The sequence below is a fragment of the Dipodomys spectabilis genome, unplaced genomic scaffold (genome assembly GCF_019054845.1).
Source record: "Dipodomys spectabilis isolate Male_0828 unplaced genomic scaffold, ASM1905484v1 ptg000096l, whole genome shotgun sequence".
Taxonomy (NCBI): Eukaryota; Metazoa; Chordata; class Mammalia; order Rodentia; family Heteromyidae; genus Dipodomys; species Dipodomys spectabilis.
In genome coordinates this window covers 8,893,194-8,913,496 of record NW_024870773.1, presented here as the reverse complement: position 1 = coordinate 8,913,496, position 20,303 = coordinate 8,893,194, and the positions used below count along the sequence as shown (strand labels likewise).

The window sequence follows — 20,303 nt, the reverse complement described above, 5'->3', positions numbered from 1 at the left end:
AGAAAAAGCCAGAAGTGGCGCTGTGGCTCAAGTGGCAGAGCACTAGCCTTGAGCTGAAGAGCTGAGGGACAGCGCCCAGGCCCAGAGTTCAGGCCCCACGACTGGACTCCCCCCCCCCAAAAAAAAGAAGAAGAAGAAGAAAAGTAAAGCAAAGTAAAAGAACCCATAAAGGAAAAAAAAAATTAATTATGCTTTCCATAAACAAATATATTTGCAAGTATATCCTGAAAGGGGAACACCCTGAGACTGTCCACTTGTAAAATTGCTGAACTTGAAAGTCCAAAAAGAAAAAACAAAATTATGAACCGAAATACCCTGTTAGTGATTGATGATGGAAAATGAACATGAAATGCTCACCAGACTTTTTATGCCATATATAAGAAGGCCCAAGAAAATGTGAATTGAGAATTCAGTGCATGGCCAGCTTGCTAAAAGCACCAGCAATGATTACACAATCATGATTACACAAACATGAGCCTGAGAACTAGAGGTGACCACTCAACACAAAACTATTTTAGAACTAAAACTAAGTAAGGGTTAAACGGGAGAGAGAATTCCAGGCCTGGTGGCACACACCTGTAATCCCACCGCTCTGGAGAGTGAGGCAGAGTATAAGGACATAGAGGACCCCAATCTATCATTCTCCAGAAAGAAAAAAAAAAGAGTGGGGATTGGGGTTGCAGACATAATATCTAGTATTCTGACACAGCAGATGCAGTACAACTTTAAAAAAAAAAAAAAGGTAGCTGGGCAGTGGTGGCTCACCCTTTTAATTAATCCTAGATACTCAGGAGGCTGAGATCTGAGGATCACAGTTCAAAGCCAGCCGGCCTGGACAGAAAACTGCATGAGATTCTTACTTCCAATTATCCACCAGAAAATATGGTTATGGCTCAAAGTGGTAGAGCAAAAGAGCTCAGGGGCAGTGCCGGGGCCCCAAGTTCAAGCCCCATGACTGACTAAATAAATAAATAAATGTAGGATGAGGAGAGCACAGGGAAAAAACTAACTGTTTTCAGTGATCACAATGACAGGGTACTACTGCATTATTACTCTAAATTGTTGTGTGTATTATTTGGGATAAAGTTAAATTATCACTTTTGGAATACACCAATGTCCCTCTGTGTCTTTAAGAACCAACATTTTTAATATGGAAGAAAAAAAGAACCAGATATAATACCAAAGAGGCTATGAGCCTCCAGTTCTGAGCTCAGAAGGAAATTATCAGTGTAAGTCAGGAAGCATCATTATCAAAAAACACTGCTATAGTAAATAAGACCTAGGGCTTAACAATGTTTAAGGAATTATTAATTTCCTAGTTTCATAATTATAGTATGGCTATATATGCATGATGTTTATGTCAGGGAAATGCAGGACAAAAAAGGACTCAGTACTACTTTTTATCTTTTCTGTGAGTCTGAAATAATTTCAAAATAAAGGTCAAAGCATGTAAGGCAGGAGATTTTTTTTTTGCGGGGGGACAGGTTTGGGGGCTTTGGGAGGGGGACCTGGGCGCTGTCCCTCAGCTCTTCAGCTCAAGGCTAGCAGCGCTCTACCACTTGAGCCACAGCACCACTTCCTGTTTTCTGGTGGTTTATTGGAGATAAGCTTCTCACAGACTTTCCTGCCCGCGGTTGGCTTTGAACTATGATCCTCAGATCTCAGCCTCCTGAGTAGCTAGGATTACAGGCGTGAGCCACCAACGCTCAACTGGCGGAGGGGGCGGGGGGGGGGGGGGGTGCGGGGGGAAGGGGAGGAGGTAGGTTGAAAGCCTGTAGTGAGGTTCAACAGAAATGAACATCTTACAATATTGTTCATGCTAAAAGAAACTGGGACTTATTGAAAAAATGATTGATTCCAGATCTTAAGCTAGAAAAGTTTGGGAAAGATAAGCTAGAAAAATCACTACAGATAATAAGAAAATTACCAAAGACAAGTTCATGTCTAAAGAATTCAAGAGAAAACTTAAAGAGGCCAACACTAGTCAAAAATGGGACAAATCAAGTACAATAATCTCTAAAATTCATGCCAAACATTTTCATCTGCTAGTTAAGAATGACAAGATAGGTCAATTGATCACACACACATACACCACCCACATACATACCCCACAGAAGTCATTTTTGAAAGGTGGCAAAGGAATCAATTCTATAAATGAAAAGAAGTCAAAAGAAAATCACAAAGCATCATAGACATTAACTATTAGATATTTTTTCTGAAATAGTTTATTTTCCTAAAAGTCAATACGACTGAGTGCATCAGACTCATGCCTGTAATCCTACCTACTCAGGAAGCTGGGGATCACAGTTCAAAGCCAGCCCACGCAGGAAAGACTGTGAAACCCTTATCTCCAATCAACCACTAGAAAACCAGAAGTCCTACTGTGGCTCAAAGTGGTAGAGCACTGGCCTTGAGCAAAAAAGCTCAGGAACAGCACCCAGGCCCCAAGTCCAAGTCTCACTACTGACAAAAAAAAAATCTGTGTCTACAATTCTATTATTGAAAACCCTAAATTTCAACTAGCTCTGAAAGTGAAAACACTTCTTGTAACTCACTGAGAGCCAAACCTGACCTGAGCAGACCTATCAGTAAGCTCTTGCTAAGACTTCATTTATTCCCTGCGGTGGACATTCATATATTCCACAGCAGCTATTTCTGCTGTTCCATGCTGTCCCAGAACGTGCATCCTCTCACGCTTCTAAAATCTGGAAACTTCTAAAGTTTGAAATACCAAGGACTCTGACTCTGGAATATAAGACTACATTAAACAATACTGCAGGGGCTGGGAAGGTGGCTCAGTGGTAGAGCGCTTGCCTTGCATGCCTGAGGCTCTGGGTTCGATTCCCCAGCACCACATAAGCAAAAAGAAAAAAGCCGGAAGCGGCGCTGTGGCTCAAGTGGTAGAACCCTAGCCTTGAGCTGAAGAGCTGAGGGACAGTGCCCAGGCCCAGAGTTCAGGCCCCACGACCGGACCCAAAAAAAAAAAAACCAATACTGCAATCTAGTACTGGACAGCAAGCATCCAGAAGAGCAGACAGGGGAAAAAAAAAAAAACCACAGAGGGCAAAGCCATGTGCTCTGGCACTGGGTAAATAGGTTCTACCTAGGGTCACTGAGGTCAAAACAACTTTATAGGTCAGGTAAAACTTGAGGTGGGTTTTGAAGTAAGTATGAGATTTATACAAATGACAAGACATGGGAAAGACATTTCAAACTAAAAGATATGAATAGACACAAAAGGACTCCTTTTTACATAGGAACTATAGGTGTCCCATTTGCTGTGGGTGATCCTGGCAGGTACAGCCCTGGGTGACTGTCCTGATATAGTAGATCAAGTATAAACAAACCACAGGCTTTCTTCAGGAAAACATTTCTATGTATGGCCAATCAACCACTCTCAAGAAAAGACAGGCAGAAATAAGGTATCTATAGGTCTGTGTGATCCTGGTAAGTTCATCAAGCTCTCAGACCCCAAGTTTCCACATCTTAAAGGTGAATACACAGTCAGGCACCAGTGCCTCACATCTGTAATCCTAGCTACTTAGGAGGCTGAAATCTGAGGATCATGGTTCAAAGCCAGCCAGGGCAGGAATGTCTGTGAGACGCTTACACTGACTACTAAAAAGCCAGAGGGAGCTGTAGCTGAAGTGGGAGAATACTGGCTTTGAGGAAGAAAAAAAAAAGGCTCTCAGGGACAGTACACCAGCCCTGAGTTCAAATCCCAGGAGAAAGGGAAGGGGTGATAATGTCCAGTAAGAAATGCATTCATTATCTGACTTATAAAACTGTATCTCCTCTGTACATCACCATTATAATAAAAAAGAAAAACAGAATATGCACTTTGTAGGTGTGTAGATTAAACACAGCAAATAATGCCTCCTCTTAAGCCCTACAAATTTATCTAAAAATCTACTTTGTCTCCCTGTCTATTTCCAGGAACTAGACATTACAGTCTAGCACTTACAAAGAACTGAGCAGTACTTTAAGACTAAGTAAATATTACAGCTAATAAATGTCAATACCATAAATGCCTAAAGTACAACAGGAAGGAAAGATATTAAAAGGCTGTGAAATACTCAAAACAGAAGACAGATGCAGTTACACACTGCATGCTACAAATCAAGACTAGTACTGGTAGGTTTTTCTGACTTATATATGTGCCAACTGTATATATATTTCTATAAATATAATATATAAATATGTATATATAAAATGGCTCTTTAGTAGCTACCTTACCCTTTGCACAGGCCTTTGTACACGCTAACTTATTACTCTGATTTCTAGAGATGGGGAGTCTGTTTGCATCATCTTTATTTTTATCCTTAGAATAAATATTTCAAGCAGTCTCTTTTCCTATTAAAAGCTTAAGACTACCTCGGCAAATAGTCTTCTCAAGGTAAATGCAGCTAATATCATAGAAACAAATCCATTTTCTATGACTTAGAACTAAGCAGTACTGTCCCAATTATTCACAGAAAAGCCTAAGTGACCACCCTAAAATCCCCACCATTTTATAGGTTATAAAATGGTAGAGGAAAGAAATAAGTGAAAGGGTTGGTGGCATGGCTCAGGTGGTAGAGTGCCAATGAGCGAAAGTGGCAGATACCAAGTTTGAGTCCAGTTCTCAGACAACAGAAGAAAAGAAAAAGATGAAAGAAGAGAAAGAAAAGAGTCAAAATAAATGTATGTAAATTAAGCATACCAAACCAAGGTTTATTAAAGTAATCAAAATGAGGAATTCTGACTTAACTCCCTTAAAAAGGCAAACTAATGTTTGGAGGCTAAGACTTAGAAGATTGTGGTTTGAGGCTAGTCTGGGCAGAAAAGTCCTCATGACTCCATCTCCAACTTATCACCAAAACTCAGATTAGAGGCTTGGCTCAAGTGGTAAAGGGCCAGCCTTGAGAAAGAAATCTGAACAAGAGAGTAAGAGCATGGGCCCTGAGCTCAAGACACAAACAAACAAGAAATAAACAAACAACAACAAAAGTACAGAATATTTTTACCTAAAAAGTATCTGGTACTACAACATTTAAAAAGAATAATCAGCAAATCAATTATCATTATGTTACTAAAAATATTTGTAGAAGTTTACTTATCTGTGCTTCCAAAACTATCAAGGGTTACACAAAATTAAGCTGTTAATGCCAGTCCAGTCTCACTAAACTAAAATTTACATCAACTTTTTGCAAGCTACCAGTATGTATTTTTTTATTTTTTGTTTCATTATTTTTCAACGTGGTTGCTATGAAAAAAATAAATTTTAAGAACATTGCTGTAGAGAAAACCGAAATTATTACAATTTTCTGCCAAACTACTTAGGCTAAAATAAAAGTTGGTTGAGAGAAAAATTAATTGTAAAGCTTAAAAGTTTAAATTTCTGAAACAGTAATTCTCAACTATTTTTTAAGTTCTGAAATTAGATACTAAGAATTACAAAAGCTAGGGCTGGGAAGGTGACTCAGTGGTAGAGTGCTAGCCTTGCATGCATGAGGCCCTGGGTTCGATTCCTCAGCACCACATAAGCAAAAAGAAAAAAGCCAGAAGTGGCGCTGTGGCTCAAGTGGTAGAGCGCTAGCCTTGAGCTGAAGAGCTGAGGGACAGTGCCCAGGCCCAGAGTTCAGGCTCCATGACTGGACCAAAAAAAAAAAAAAAAAAAGAATTACAAAAGCTAAAGGTATTTTTCTTTCTTTCTTTTTAGAAAAATGTTTGGAGAGTATGAGAGTTAAAGAGAAAACATAGTATTTAGCATTCATTTAGCATTAAATGCCTTTTCCAATAGTTTAGTCTCTACCTCTTTATAGTCTCAGGTTTTTTATTTCATCTTTGTATGTTTTAATCAAAATAGAAATAGTTACTCGGGGCTGGGAGTGTGGCCTAGTGGTAGAGTGCTTGCCCAGCATGCATGAAGCCCTGTGTTTAATTCCCTATACTACATAAACAAAAAAGGCCAGAAGTGGCGCTGTGGCTCAAGTGGTAGAGCAAAAGAAGCTCAGGGAGGGGGCTGGGAACGTGGCTCAGTGGTAGAGTGCTTGCCTTGCACGCATGAGGCCATGGGTTCGATTCCCATATGCACCACATAAGCAAAAAGAAAAAAAGCCTGAAGTGGCGCTGTGGTGCTAGCCTTGAGTTGAAGAGCTGTGGGACAGCGCCCAGGCCCAGAGTTCAGCCTTGAGCTGAAGAGTTGTGGGACAGCGCCCAGGCCCAGAGTTCAGGCCTCACAACCGGACCCCCAAAAAAAAAAAAAAAAGCTAACATTTCAACACAGCATGGAGAAGTCAAACAGCATTCACAATCTAAGCCACATGGTTTGCAGTATCATTGTGCTCCCTGAATGTACAGGGACATTTTAAGTCTTTAAATAACTATGTACTTCTTTTGTACAGATCTCAATCAATCCAAACACAATGTCTGAATAATCTGCTTGAAAGACAAAGTTAAGACTAAAGATTATAGTGATCAAATAAAGACATTGAAGAGTAAGTAGGGAGGGTGGCAGTCAAAGTTAAGCAAAGAGAAATAATTCTTCTAGGCTCCTAACCTAAACTGGATCAAACCATATACCTAATGTTTCAGGCAGATGCATTTCTAGTAGACTTAAACTATGCTTCTCAATATCTTACCTAGAAGCTAGTTTGGCTTAACCATCCCAAAGATGACTTGATGGGTTCCCAGTCTCTCCCACTATGTCTACACCATGTTTTTATTTTATTTCAGTCAATTACACATTTGGTAAGGTATCAGTGGTAGTCTTATACAGCAAAAGATTCATGAGGGTCAGAAATAATAGCTCAAATTTCAGAACCACAGGACCATCTAAGAATGACTTACACACCATTTAAGACACGACCCCAGGAACAGTTTCATCTCCAAGTCAATTGGAAAGGTTAAGATTTTCTATTAGCTATATTGATAGCACTGCCTATAAGAAAATAAGAAATTTCCATTACCATTCCTTCTTTTACCTATACATCCATGTCCACTTATGTGGGCCAAGAATTTCTTGGCAATCAAGAGCTGCAAGTCTTAGGTCTAAACTAAACTTCACTTTTATAAGACAAGGAATACACTATATATGTAATCACATTCAAAGATAGCTATTTTCTCTAAAGCTTCTTCTAATCCTTGGAATTCTACACATTCACCTTCGAGATACCTATCAACCTCATTTACATTTTCTTCATTTGTTAACTTGTATCACTTGGTCAGATCCTTTGTCAAAGGATTTGCTTCTCCATCAGTTTCACTAACTTTAAGATATCCCTCTTCTCTTGTAGACCAGGACTTAGACAATGCATTTAAGATGCAATGTTTCTGCATCATATTACCCAATGCATGTCACAACCAGAGTATGAAAAACAAAGGATTCAATGGTCAGAGATAGAATATTATTAGTGATAAATAAGGAAGGAGATGCAGGGAAGATTGTTTTCCTAATGATCAATTTATCACTGAAGATTTATGTTAGATTGATTTCTGCAATCTCTCATAATGTAAATATAAAGAGTCTCTTGTGTGTTGCTCTGTGTGTGTGTGTGTATGTGTGTGTGTGTGTGTGTGTGTGTGTGTATGTGTGTGTGTCCTAGCTCTGCTTTTCATAGCCATACAAAATAAATCTAATTTCTTTTCTACATTACAACCTTTGAAAACAGCTTTGGCTTATCCTTATAGTTTTCTTTTCCTCCATTTACAAATTGAGCAAGTTCTACCTGTACAATCTATGGACCAAAAAAAGCATGTCTAGCCAGGTGCTGGTGGCTCATGCTTGTAATCCTAGCTACTCAGGAGAGGCTGAGAGCTGAGGATCACCGTTCAAAGCCAGCCCAGGCACAAAAGTTGGTGAGACTCTTATCTCCAATAAACCACCAGAAAACCGGAAGTGGCACTGTGGCTCAAGTGGTAGAACACTCGCCTTGAGCTGAAGAGCACAAGGACAGCGCCCAAGCCCAGAGTTCAAGCCCCACGACCGACCAAAAAAAAAAAGTCTATGATACTCTGTTAAATTCTTTTTTAAAAAGTAAACTGATCTGTAAAATATAATTCCTGTGAATGTTTGTCCAATCTGTTTTAGTGTAATAATTATCAGGTTGAAAAACATTTTTGTGTTTAAATTGGTTTGCTTATCTCAACATTCTTTATTAATGTTTCTCTGTGTCGAAGAAAAAAAAAGTAAACTGTAAGCTGGGCACCTGTCACTCATGCCTATAATCCTGGTTACTCAAGAGGCGGAGAGCTCAAGGATCATGGTTTGAAGCCAGATACAGCAAAAAAGTCTACTAGACTCTATCTCCAAAATAGCTAGCAAAAAGTGGTGGTAGAGGAATGGCTCAATGTGGTAAGCACTAGCCAAGTCAAGTGTGATGCTGAGTTCAAACCCCAGTAATGCAAAAATAATAATAATAATAAGCCTGAAAAACAACTTCCAAAAGGCATTATAATATAGTTCTAAACTACACTAGATACCCATCTACCAGTACCAACTATGTTACCTAATATAAGAAAGTAGATTTCACTGATGAAGCTTACATAGTCCTTTTAAATATGAAATCTTATTTGGAAGATACTGATTAAATGATGTCTATATTTCAAGGACTGAAAATGCTGTATTAAAATGATATCTAAGAGAGCAAGAAAGGGAAAGAGTGATATTGTTCAAAAATAAATGTGCTCTTTACCTGATTTAAGTGATAGTAACCCCTGTGTACATCACCTTTATAATAAAACAAAATAAAATGAAAAGTGTATCTAGTTAACTCCAGGCTAAAACAAATGTCTCCATTAGTCCAATATTATATCTACCCACATCCAGAAGAAACATCTAAATGTACCCTTAAATCCAGCTTTGTATCTACTGGTCTAAGGGAACCCTTTGCCTTATAAATATAGAAGACATTATTACAAATATAGGTTCTTTTAAGATCACAGAAGTAAACTTTTTTTAAAAGTAATCAAGAGACCATATCTTCATTAAGTTATGAGATGGATGAAGTATACTTGGCCCTACTTATAGCTATGCCAGATGTCTGTTTAAAACAGAGATAAGTAACAGGGGAAAAGGCAGCAGGTAACCACTTCTGAATCCAAAACACACCCGGTATCAAACAGAAGACTCGACAGCAGCTAGTCAATATGGGAAAGTAAATAAAGTCTTTAACTTGCCATTCCTTAGTAACAGATAAACAGTTTGCTCTCATCTGTCTAAATACTTTCCAAGCCGGGCACTGGTGGCTCACTCCTGTAATCCTAGCTACTCAGGAGACTGAGATCTGAGGATCACAGTTCAAAGCCAGCCTGGGCGGGAAAGTCCATAAGACTCTTATCTCCAATAAACCATCAGAAAACCAGAAGCGGTGCTGTGGCTCAAGCGGTAGAGCGCTTGCCTTGAGCTGAAGAGTGCAGGGACAGCGCCCAAGCCCAGAGTTCAAGCCCCACAACCAACCAAACCAAAAAAAAAATACTTTCCATCAAATAAATGAATATTCATGAAATATCAAATTTATATTCTATTTCTTTTGCTCACAACTCAAAACAGTGGAATTCCCTTGCCCATTAATAGATAACTAAAAGGAAGAATACATAAAAATTCTATAACATGAAGTTTTTAAACCTATAGTTCAGTATGTTTTAAAAGTACAAAATGTAGTGGCGCTGTAGCTCAAGTGGTAGAGCGCTCACCTTGAGTTGAAGAGCTGAGGGACCATGCCCAGGCCCAGAGTTCAAGCCCCACAACCGACAAAAAAAAAAACTAAAAGTACAAAATGTCACCTTCTACATTTTATTATGACACTCTGTATTTCATTTTATGAAAACATAACAACTCAAACAAATCTACTTTAGTGAAAGTAATCTAAAATTGAACTTTTACATGACATTCTCTTTCCAAAAACCAAAGAATCTATAGGCTTATATATTTAATTTGAAGTCCATTAAAATTAGATAAATACTAAGACAATCTTTAAGTACAATAACCTTTTATTTTAGTAATCTAATCACATCAACCAGAAAGAAAAACAAGTGCCTACCATATGGTCCTTCTGTAACAGAAAATAATTGCATTCAATAACAGCATCTGTGCATCTTATCAACATGAGCACTGCCCATACTTAAATCAGCATATTGTTAAATATAAGAAGATAAGGCCCTTCACAAAGCAAAGAACAAAAGAAACTGAATTTACTTCTGTTCAAGGTAGGAACTAAAAATAAAAAATAAAATAAAAACCCAAAAACATGAAATTACAGTAACAGCCTTCATGAAATGTTAAACTTCAAAGTGTAAAAGCTAAAGGACACTAACTTAAGGAAGTTTTCTTTAGATCTGGGTACCCCATTAGCTTTTATCTAGTGACAGTCCCATTTAATACATTCAAACCAGACTTGCACAATGTCAATTTACCACACCTGCTGCTACTACTACTATGTCACCATTCTCAATTCTGACAGGCTTCACCTTAAATTCTAAGTATAGCATAGCATAGAGCTTTCAGCAGGTAGTGGTATTCTGACATTTATATTCAGTATGCAAAGGAATACACAGGTAACATTAACCAACAATGCTATATTGTAACTAACCTTGAATGAATCCAAGACCTACAAAAAGAGCATATACTTCTTAAAAGTTGAAAAGGTACTGTTTTAAACAATGTAGTTTTGCTAAAATAAATAAAAAGCAGATTTACACAAGACTGGCTGCATGTAACCTATTAAAAATTTTGTTAACTGGGTCTTTTATTGTTTTGAAATTCAAACAAGAAGAAATAGGGGCTGGGAAGGTGGCTCAGTGGTAGAGAGCTTGCCTTGTATGCATGAGGCCCTGGGTTCGATGCCTCAGCCCCACATAAGCAAAAAAAAAAAAAGCTGGAAGTGGTGCTGTGGCTCAAGTGGTACAGTGCTAGCCTTGAGCTGAAGAGCTGAGGGACAGCGCCCAGGCTCAGAGTTCAGGCCCCACAACCGGACCCAAAAAAAAAAAAAAAAAAAGAAGAAGAAATAATATAACCCAACATTCATCCAGAACAACTGTTAACCTTTTTGCCACAGTCAATGTTATTTTTTAACTGAATATGAAATATTAAGGTAAAAATATCTAGTAAGGAAGAATTACATGCTAAATATTTGTTTCAAAAAACAAAACATTGTTAATATGAGCAATTACTTTTATTTCTCTATAAATGTATACAGATACATTGTATGTGTATTTTGCAGGGCAGAGACCAAACCCAAGGCCACAGATCTCTAAGTGAGCACTTGACCACTGAGCTAACATCCCCAACCTTCGACATACTAGCTTTGCAGTTTCTCCTAACACACCAGTCTGATTACCCACTCTACTCTGCTATTATCTCAACCTCAGTGCAAATTATTTGTATACACACACTGTCTTGGTTACTGTAACTTGGTAACCAGATCCCCAAAGGTAAAAAAGATGCAAAGAAAAATGGACTAAAATAACTTTAGAAGCAGTTCTAATGGAAATGAAATGGAAATTTAAGGTGGACACAAGGTCTAAGGGAAAAAAATGCTCCACATAATCCACATATTTTGCATTACCTAAAACAGTCATAGATTACATGTCTAAATAACAGTGCACAGTTTCTGAGTCTTTATTCATTAAAACTTTATTTATTAAGGGCCTATTGTACATGCTAGGCACTACAAGCACAAGAGATACAATATGAATGAAACAGAGACTGCAGCCACTGTCTACATTCTACATGCCTCAAAGAAACATGCAAAGAACAGATGGATAAGCATGTTGGAGGGAGAGGTGAGGAAGGAGGGCAGGGCATGAGGAACAGGCGAGGGACACTCACTCAACTGAGAAGTTGGCAAAGCTTCACTCAGAAGGAGACCTCTAAGCAAAAAAACTAGAATGCAATAAAAAATAAAAATAAAAAAAAAAAGCTATGTAAAGACCTGGAGGAAAAGCATTCCAAGAAGAGGGTTCAGCAAATGAGAGGCTCTGGGGATTACCATGCATGATATGTATGCAGAAGAGCTAAAGTCAAGACTGGCCAGTAGAGAGAGCAGCAGGAAGTGAGATCAGGGAGGTGGAAAAGTAAGGTTGCTTAAGGCTTTGCAATCAGTTTAAGAACTTTGCCCTTTAGTCTTCAGGGAAATGAGAAGCCATTAAAGTTGAATCTAAGCAAAGGAGTGGCATGATCTGATTTATGAATGGTTTGCTCAATATCTGTGTGGAGAACAGACTCAAGAATGGCAAAGGATTGAGGCTGAGAGGTCAGCTAACCAGACTGGCAAGTCGTACATGACCTGAAAGAGGGTATAAGACCACCCCCAAGATGCCTGACCTGGCAGGGTGTGATTGCTATTGCTGAGACAAAGACTAGAAACAATACACTTCCTCACAGCAAACACACATGGAGAGAATCTGGGATTTGGTTTGGAGTCTGCCTTTTTAATATCCAAGTGGCTATTCTCAGTGGTCAGGTCAGATGAATATAGGAATCTAAATCCAAAAGACAGAGGAATAAGGCAGGGGGGAGAAACTGCACATGTGTGCACATAACACATGTGTTTGTACAATGCAAATCTATATATATAAATAAACACGAGGTCAGATGCACTCAGGTGTAATGCCTACATGCCTCCGATCATATGAAATAATATTTATTGAAATGAACTCCAGGAAATAGGCACAAGAGGGTTTTTTTTCTTTTTCATTTCTTTTTTGTCTTATTAGTTCATTTTTCTGTCTTGAGAGAGTAAGAAGGACACAGAAATGGAAAGACAAAGGGCAGACAAATGTAGCAGTGGTACTCACTAAACACTATGTTGAAAATGAACTACACAACTTGTAGGAGGAGCGAGGAGGGACAAACTGGAAGAGATCAAGGGAAGGTGTGACACTGTCCAAAAAGAAATGTACTCATTACCTGATTTATGTCACTGTAACCCCACTGAACATTACCTTTATAATAACTATATATATACATATTTATAGTAACAATAATATATACCTGAACTATTGACATATATGTGGTATTTAAAATATAGCAGAAGAGGATCAAACTGAGTCCTGAGGTAAATTAAGATCAGAAATTTGAACAAATTTCAAAGAGACAGAAGAGGGGACAATGAAGTAGGGGAATAATGTGGAAGAAAAGACCAGACTGAGAAATGAAGGATGGAGACCAGTGGAGAGTGAAAGGACCCAAAGTTAGCAGACATTGCCTGTCTCTGCAGACCTCAAAATTCAGAATAGAAAGGAGAGATGAGACAGAAGAGCAACCCAAATTACTTGAGTCCTGCGAGACTTCTAAGGAGTTTAAACAAGGCAATGGGAAGCCAGAAGATTGTCTTCTCTGAGGGGATATAATGATCATCTTCCTATTTCAGAAGCATCGTTGACTAAGACAGGGACCAAGCTCTAGAAGGAGGCAGGCTGAGTTATTGGCAAGCTGTTTCTGCAAGCTCATTTGCAAGCTGACCTGAGCTCAGGGAGTGGCAGAAGGATTTAGGAATGTAGACTTGATAGGTCTTTGGCTGTCAGGATTGAAGAGAAAGGAGACTCAAGGACAATGACCTAATGTTTCACTCAGGACAAATGAGTGGATGACAATACTGCTCACAGGAGGAGGGGGTCAGGAAGAGGGGAAGGCAACTACTCCATGATCAACCAACAAATACTTTTTCCTCAGCCATACATTGCAGACATAGGGTAATCTCAGCCTAGGTGAAGAAGCAAATCACAAAAATGAACTAAATGAACTAGCAATTATACAGAAAAGGAAGAATAAATCATGTGATATAAAGCAATTTTTTACTTCTTTAGTTTAAAAACAAAGCAAGTTGAATCCTGGAGGATGAAAGTATGTGTTATAGAAGAAAGCACATCAGAAGATTCAAAGGAAGATTCTACATGAAGTAATAAAGTCAAGTTATTCAATGTTTGCTTTCATACTACTACGAATACCACACACTCACACACACACCCACACACACACCCCCCCCCCACACACACACAATCTTATATGGTTCTGACAGACACCAATTTAGAAAAGCACAGACATACACCAAGTATATAAATTTACATAAAGACAAACAGCTATTTTTAGTGCATAATACCAAGACATATTGTATTCTACTCCATATCACAATTCTTTATTTGAAAGGGACTAATGGTTGGTTATTTGTTTGGAGCCTTCCAATATGTTCTTAGGGGCAGGAGGCTAACTTAATTCATTTAGCCACAATTAGATTGTAATAATAAAGATAAATAAGAAATCTTGATTATTTTTAACAAAGGAGTACACCTTAGTCATAGAAGGTAGAGTGAACTAATTTAATTAGATAAGGCACAAAACATGGGCTGGGAAGGTGGCTCAGTGGTACAGCACTTGCCTTACATGCCTGAGGCCCTGGGTTCGATTCCTCAGCACCACAAAAGCAAAAAGAAAAAAGCTGAAGTGGAGCTTGGTTCAAGTGCAGAGTGCTAGCCTTGAGCTGAAGAGCTGAGGGACAGCGCCCAGGCCCAGAGTTCAGGCCTCACGACCGGGCACAAAACACAGACACCTATTAGTTTACTCTTGATTTCTTCTGTTCCACAAAGTTAATGTCTTTGGCTAATCAATAGCCCTACTATTAAGACATACATCTTGTGTTAATAGTAACCAATATCTTGTCTCTTGTTTTAAAAAGTTACTATCTAAACACACAAATTTATTATTAAACATTTAGGGGTCTACCTATTGGTTTTCAACATTTTTTAAACAGTAGCAGTACTACAGAATGTAATACTTCCAAGATTAAGCACCAAAAAATTAAGCAGTGTCCAAATACTATCAGCCCAATGGATTACAGTGTCAACTCTCTATTACAAAAAAAAAAAAAAAATTCACAAGATGTGAAGTTCATGAGAGGCAGAAATAAATCCATGCCATGACTAACTAAGCAGGCATTTCTGACAGCACAAAGAATCTTGACAAATAGCTATTCTTTAAAAAGCTAAACAATATTAGTCTAATACCAAATTCAAATATTGTTTATACTCTATAAATGAGCAAATTACAGTCAATATTGTTTCTTCCTTCCCACACTAAAAACAACAAAGCCAAACCAGCGGTAAGGTCCAAATGAAAATAACTTTCACAGCCTTTTTAAAAAAAATGCATAACTGTCACTGTTAATAAAAACCAAGTGTGCGACTAACTAGAAGCACATCTTTTGAGCAAAGGATAAGATTATATAAATTCTTGATTTGGGAATATTTTTAAATGACCAAAAAATAAACAGTAGTTCTTACAAATAGTATGCAAATAGCACGCTAATTAGAGTATTCACAGACAATGACAAATAAGGCTTTCGGTCTACAGTGCATATTATTATGTAACTACAATACATGTTAAGCAATCACTAGGTTGTAGGTAAGCATTCTGAAAGGAGTTATTATGGTTTACCATGATCAGAGGATTGTGGTGTTACATTTAATCATGCTTTACCTGCAAACAGGTGTTTACAGATGTCAAGACGTAAAATACTGATTCTAAGCATAAATCTGCCCCTGCCGTTCTGCCTAATAAACTGTGCACCAGCCACACACGTTGTACCTCCTAGTATTTCTGCACAGACTTTCTATTCTAACACAAACTAAGGTGCACGAAGCAAGTTTCTCTGAATTATTTTACGAATCAAAATTTCACTTCTGATTCATGTTCCTCAAAATGCCCAAACACACACACTCAGAACTAGATGTGTTTCAAGGGCCAGGAAGTTAAAATTTAACTGGAGAAGGAAAATAGTGAGACAGTGAAGGCTCATTTGGAAATGCTGTTGTTGCCATCTGTGACATTTCAATAAAAAGAGAGAAATCTCACCAGTAAAGTTTTCAAGATAACCACATTTAGTACATTTAACCAGTACAGTGCAAAAAACCATGCACAGCAAAGTAAACATGATATGTACCTTAAAGAAATAAGCTCCAAATACACCCATCTCCAAATTAAAGGAGAGAAAGAGAAAGAGAGAGGGGGGGGGGGGGGGAGGAGGAGGAGGAGGAGGAGGAGGAGGAGGAGGAGGAGGAGGAGGAGGAGGAGGAGGAGGAGGAGGAGGAGGAGGAGGAGGAGGAGGAGGAGGAGGAGGAGGAGGAGGAGGAGGAGGAGGAGGAGGAGGAGGAGGAGGAGGAGGAGAAGGCAACAAGGCATGTGAGTGTCATTAATCAGTAGATTTTCTATTGAAGAAACACAAAGTCAAGAAACCTGGAGGGAAATAAATCACCTGGGCCTTCTCAAGACGTCAATCTGACAGCAATGAAAACCCCCTGACATCACATACAGCCCACAGAGCTGGGAGCAGGGAAAGGGCGGGCCTAAGAAAAAAGTACAATAAAGGCAGGAGATCTGCAGGGATTTGGAATGACAACACATATGTCCACAGTGGAAGACTCTTTTTCCTTCTCAAAGCAGAGATCTGCACCTGAATTAGTCAGGATGCCCTGTCCACAGGGAAGATCCAGTTCCTGGTGCAACAAGCTGACCAGCTGCCTCCTCCACCTGGAGAGCAGACTCCCAAAAAACACTCCCAAAATGCATCAAGCCACCTCCAGCCTGCTCAACTCCGAAAATGCTGAAGGATAGATGGGGACTGACGAAAAGCGCCTCATTCTCAGGTTCACAGCCACTGGCGATGGGTGTATTCTGCACTCCCGGAAGGGGTCACCAAGAGGGGAACATTTCAAAGGCAGAGACACGTTCCTGCCAAAGAATCACTGCAAGTCCCTGGAAACCAAAGGCCAGGCTCCACCTTACTCCCCTCCGCTGGGGTGCTCCCAGCAACCAGCTCAAAGACCCAGAAAACCCCTAGTGAAGCCTTAGTGGCAGCTGATCCCCACTGCCAGACGGGGCTCTCAGACCCAAGCCACCGCCCAGCTGGCTTACCTCACAGGCCGAGGCCCCATGGGCCTTGAGTTTGTCACCATCTCCCTCAGGCAGCCCAGTCGGACGAGTGGCCATCATTTCATTTCAAATTGCAAAGAAGGGACAAATCCTTTGGAGCCCACATTGGGGGTGGGGGTGAAGGGGTGCCACCACACACCAAAAGGGGACCAATTCCACACCACGCTGGAAGTAGATGCCGGACTGGTGAAATTAAAACAAGGTGCAAGGAAATGAAGGTTCCCCCTTCAACTGACTTCGCCCTCTTCTTCCATTTTTTCCAGATTTGAAAAACAAAGGCGACAAGTCTCCTGGGCGAGCTAGTGTCCCCTTCCAGACAAGCGTTACTCCGAAGGCCAAGAAGAATCCGAATAATGGGTCATCCAGCAGCGTGAGCTTGCAAGGAGATCTTGCCTGGAAAAGGGAGAAGTTAAAGGGCATGAACTTTCTCCAGACACCCATCTTTCGCCTGGCCACACATCCACACCACGTCCACAATTTCTGACACTCGCAAGGATCCCTCGGTGCACGAGCGAGCCACACACAGGAAAAGAATTAGGAGACTTCGCGTGCAACAAATCAACAACAACAACAACAAAATAAAAGCCTAGACAGCTCAGTCTTCAGAAGGGGGGGGGGGGAACATGCGAAAACTCAGAACTGTCTGTCCACACTGGCTGGGCCCCACACTCGGCTGCCTTCAAGGAAAAAAAACAACAACATAACAACAACAACAAAACCCACTCTTCGCTCTCGTGCATTTTAATTCCCGTGTTTCCTGGGCAGAGCTGAGAGGGCGGGGAGCGGTTTTTCGGCATCACGCGGATGCGTCCACTTAAGGGAAGTTTTCTCCCCACCAGGTGAAGATGGGACAGTACTTGGGGGGGGGGTCCCCTCTCTGCCATCTCTCCCCCCCTCAACACACACACACACACACATTAAGAAGAAAACCCACACCACACCGACACAAAGCCGGCCAGCTGGGAGCGGGCTCGGCGGCGTCCCCGGCGGGCCGCCCTGCGCCCGGGCCCGCGTCCCCGAGGAGGCGGCTGTTTTCCTTGGCCCGCGGCGGGACTGGGTGGGGACTGGCGGGCCCGGCCCGGCCGGGGAGGCGTGGAGCAGCGGGTGGGACGCCGAGCCGCAGCGGCTCCGCACTCCGAGCCATTCCCCCGGAGCCCCCCAAAGACGAAGGAGCAGCCCAAGCAAACTTTTAGCTCGTGATTATTGCACCCCATCTCCACTCAGCTAGGCAAAAAAAAAAGGGGGGGGGGAGAGCACCACCACCCACCCACCCACCCACTACACTATCCTCCGCCCCTTCCAGAGGCGGGTCGGGGAGCTCGAGCTCCGCGGGAGAAGTGCAGGGGAGCTCCGGAGTAAAAACAAAACGAGCGGGCTTACCTTCTTCCTTCCTTCCCGCCCGTCCTCCCGCCCGCCGGCTGGCTGGCTGGCTGGCTCGGCCCAGCTGCCCCGCGCCGCGCGGCCACAGCAGACCGGGGGACGCGGGCCGGGCGCCGGGCCCCGCCGGGACGCGCTAGGCCGCAGCTCGGTTAATATTCATGAGCAGCCCGGGCCGCCCCTCCTCCACGGCCGGCCGGCCAGACCCCGGCGCCCGCCGCCGGCCTTTGTGCCCTTCCCTCCTCCGCCGGCCCTCCCTCGCTCCGCACACGCGGGCGCGGCCCTCGGCTGCCGGCGCCTCCGCCTCCGCTCGCGGCGGGCCCCGCGCCCAGCTCCAACGGGAGGTGGCGAGGAAGGGGAAAAGGGAGCCCCGCGGCGGAGCCCCGCGAACGCGCTGCGGTGACGGAAAAATAAACCAACCGGACCACGCACCGGAGGGAGCGGGCGGGAGGATCCGCGCGGTCCGGACGGCGCCCTCCGCACCCAGCGTGAGCCGGGACGAGCCGGCGGGCCGTGCGCTCCCAGGCCGCCGCCGCCCCCGGCACCGCTGCGACCTGCCCCGGCTGGCCCCGGGCGCTCGGCCGCCGCGGGAGGGCGTGGGGCGGGGCGGCGGCCGCCGGACTCTCCCCTCGCCTGGCCGGGCCGGGGCCCCTGCTCCGCGCGCGGCGCCCGCGATCGCCGAGTGACAGGAACGCCTGGCTCCGCGGCGGCGGCGGCGGCGGCGGCGCGCGGAGCTCGCTTCCCGGGGGCGGATTTCTCGCGTCTTCCTCCCTGGATCCACCTCCTCCCACTCCACCTCCTTCCCCTCCCCTCCCCAGGGGAGGCTCGGGGCTGAATATTTTCTGACTTGAATAATACCGTCCCTGAGAACCGACGCCGGAGCACAGGGATTAGCGAGGGCCGGGGAGGGGGGGGTGCTCGTCAGCTCCCCCCCCTCTTCCCAAGGTTGTCTGGGGATCTACACGCCCCTCAGTACCCCCAAGACCGGGCACACAAAACCCTCCCCGCCCTCTCCCACCTCCTGAGTCCTGCGTGGGACCGGCGAGAATGGGGGGAATTATCCCGGGGAAAGAGCTGGACGCAGAGCCTGGAGTTGGACGGAGCGGGGACTGTCATAGCCTAGACGGAGGGATCAAAGGTCCCAGACTGCGGGAGCAGGTCTAGACGACCTGGGGTCACACACACACACACACCCCGGCCGCGGGCGGAGCGCGAGGCTGCTGCGACGTGGGGCTCCCAGATAAGGGAGTGTCCTCTCCGCGACAGCAAAATACCTTCCCCGGGCGGGAAGCGCGGGTGGGAAGGGGGGGCAGGTAAGCAATGAGGTGTCGCTCATTCCCTTCTTTCCTTTACTACCAACACCAAAAACCTGCAGAGCCGCTGGACGAATTCCGTGCGGCTAGCGGAACCCCGGAGCGGGGCTGGCGCTTCTCACAGCGTCCAAGTCGCTGTGGCTCGGGATGCGGAGGACAGCCGCCGCCCCTCCATAACCCAACTCTGCGGCTCGTCTCAGACCTCCGGCGCCTAGCTCCGCCCTGCCGCGCCTCACAACATCTCCCGCTGCAAACTGTCCAATCCTGAGAGGCGAGGAGAGAACAGGAGCCAATCGGGAGCTGCTGACTCAGGCTTCCCTCCACCCTTTGCCCCGCCCCCGTGAAGAGAGCCCCGCCCCTCGGTCTTTCCACCCCGCCCTCCATCTCCCCCCCCCTCCCCTTCGAGAGGTGGCTCTCCAGCTGGGTTCCTGGTCTGGCTGAAGTTGGGACTCCCTGGCTCTTGCGGTGGCGGTGTTTGTCACCTTGTCACCCTCATCCTCTTCTCCTCCCCCATGCACACCCCCTCCTCCCGCTGGTGCTGTTGAGGGTCATTTTTATCCTCACTTCGGCAGGGGACTGCCAGCTATTGTCTGATCAGCTGCCACCTCCATCCAGAGGGAGAAAAGAAACAATACTGGAAAGCTGTGGGGTGTCTCACCCTCTCCTTCTTTCTTGCCACACTGTCTTTTAAAAATTCCCAAACATTT

The 20,303-nt window shown here is 43.3% G+C and overlaps 1 protein-coding gene and 1 non-coding gene across 2 annotated transcripts in view; one reads left to right on the top strand and one right to left on the bottom strand.

Moving 5' to 3' along the window:
- Arhgap21 (Rho GTPase activating protein 21) overlaps positions 1-18,795 on the bottom strand; it is a 120,553-nt gene extending 101,758 nt beyond the window's left edge. The window contains exons 1-2 of the mRNA XM_042686075.1: positions 18,716-18,795; positions 16,889-17,299 (exon numbers count right to left, since the gene is read on the bottom strand). Coding sequence (XP_042542009.1) covers positions 16,889-16,966 — 78 coding nt within the window. The 5' untranslated portion in view covers positions 16,967-17,299; positions 18,716-18,795. The remainder of the gene's footprint in view (positions 1-16,888; positions 17,300-18,715) is intronic.
- Positions 6,008-6,078, top strand: Trnaa-ugc. Its single transcript has one exon. It is a non-coding gene; the product is annotated as a tRNA-Ala (tRNA).
- Positions 18,796-20,303: the final 1,508 nt, after the last annotated feature.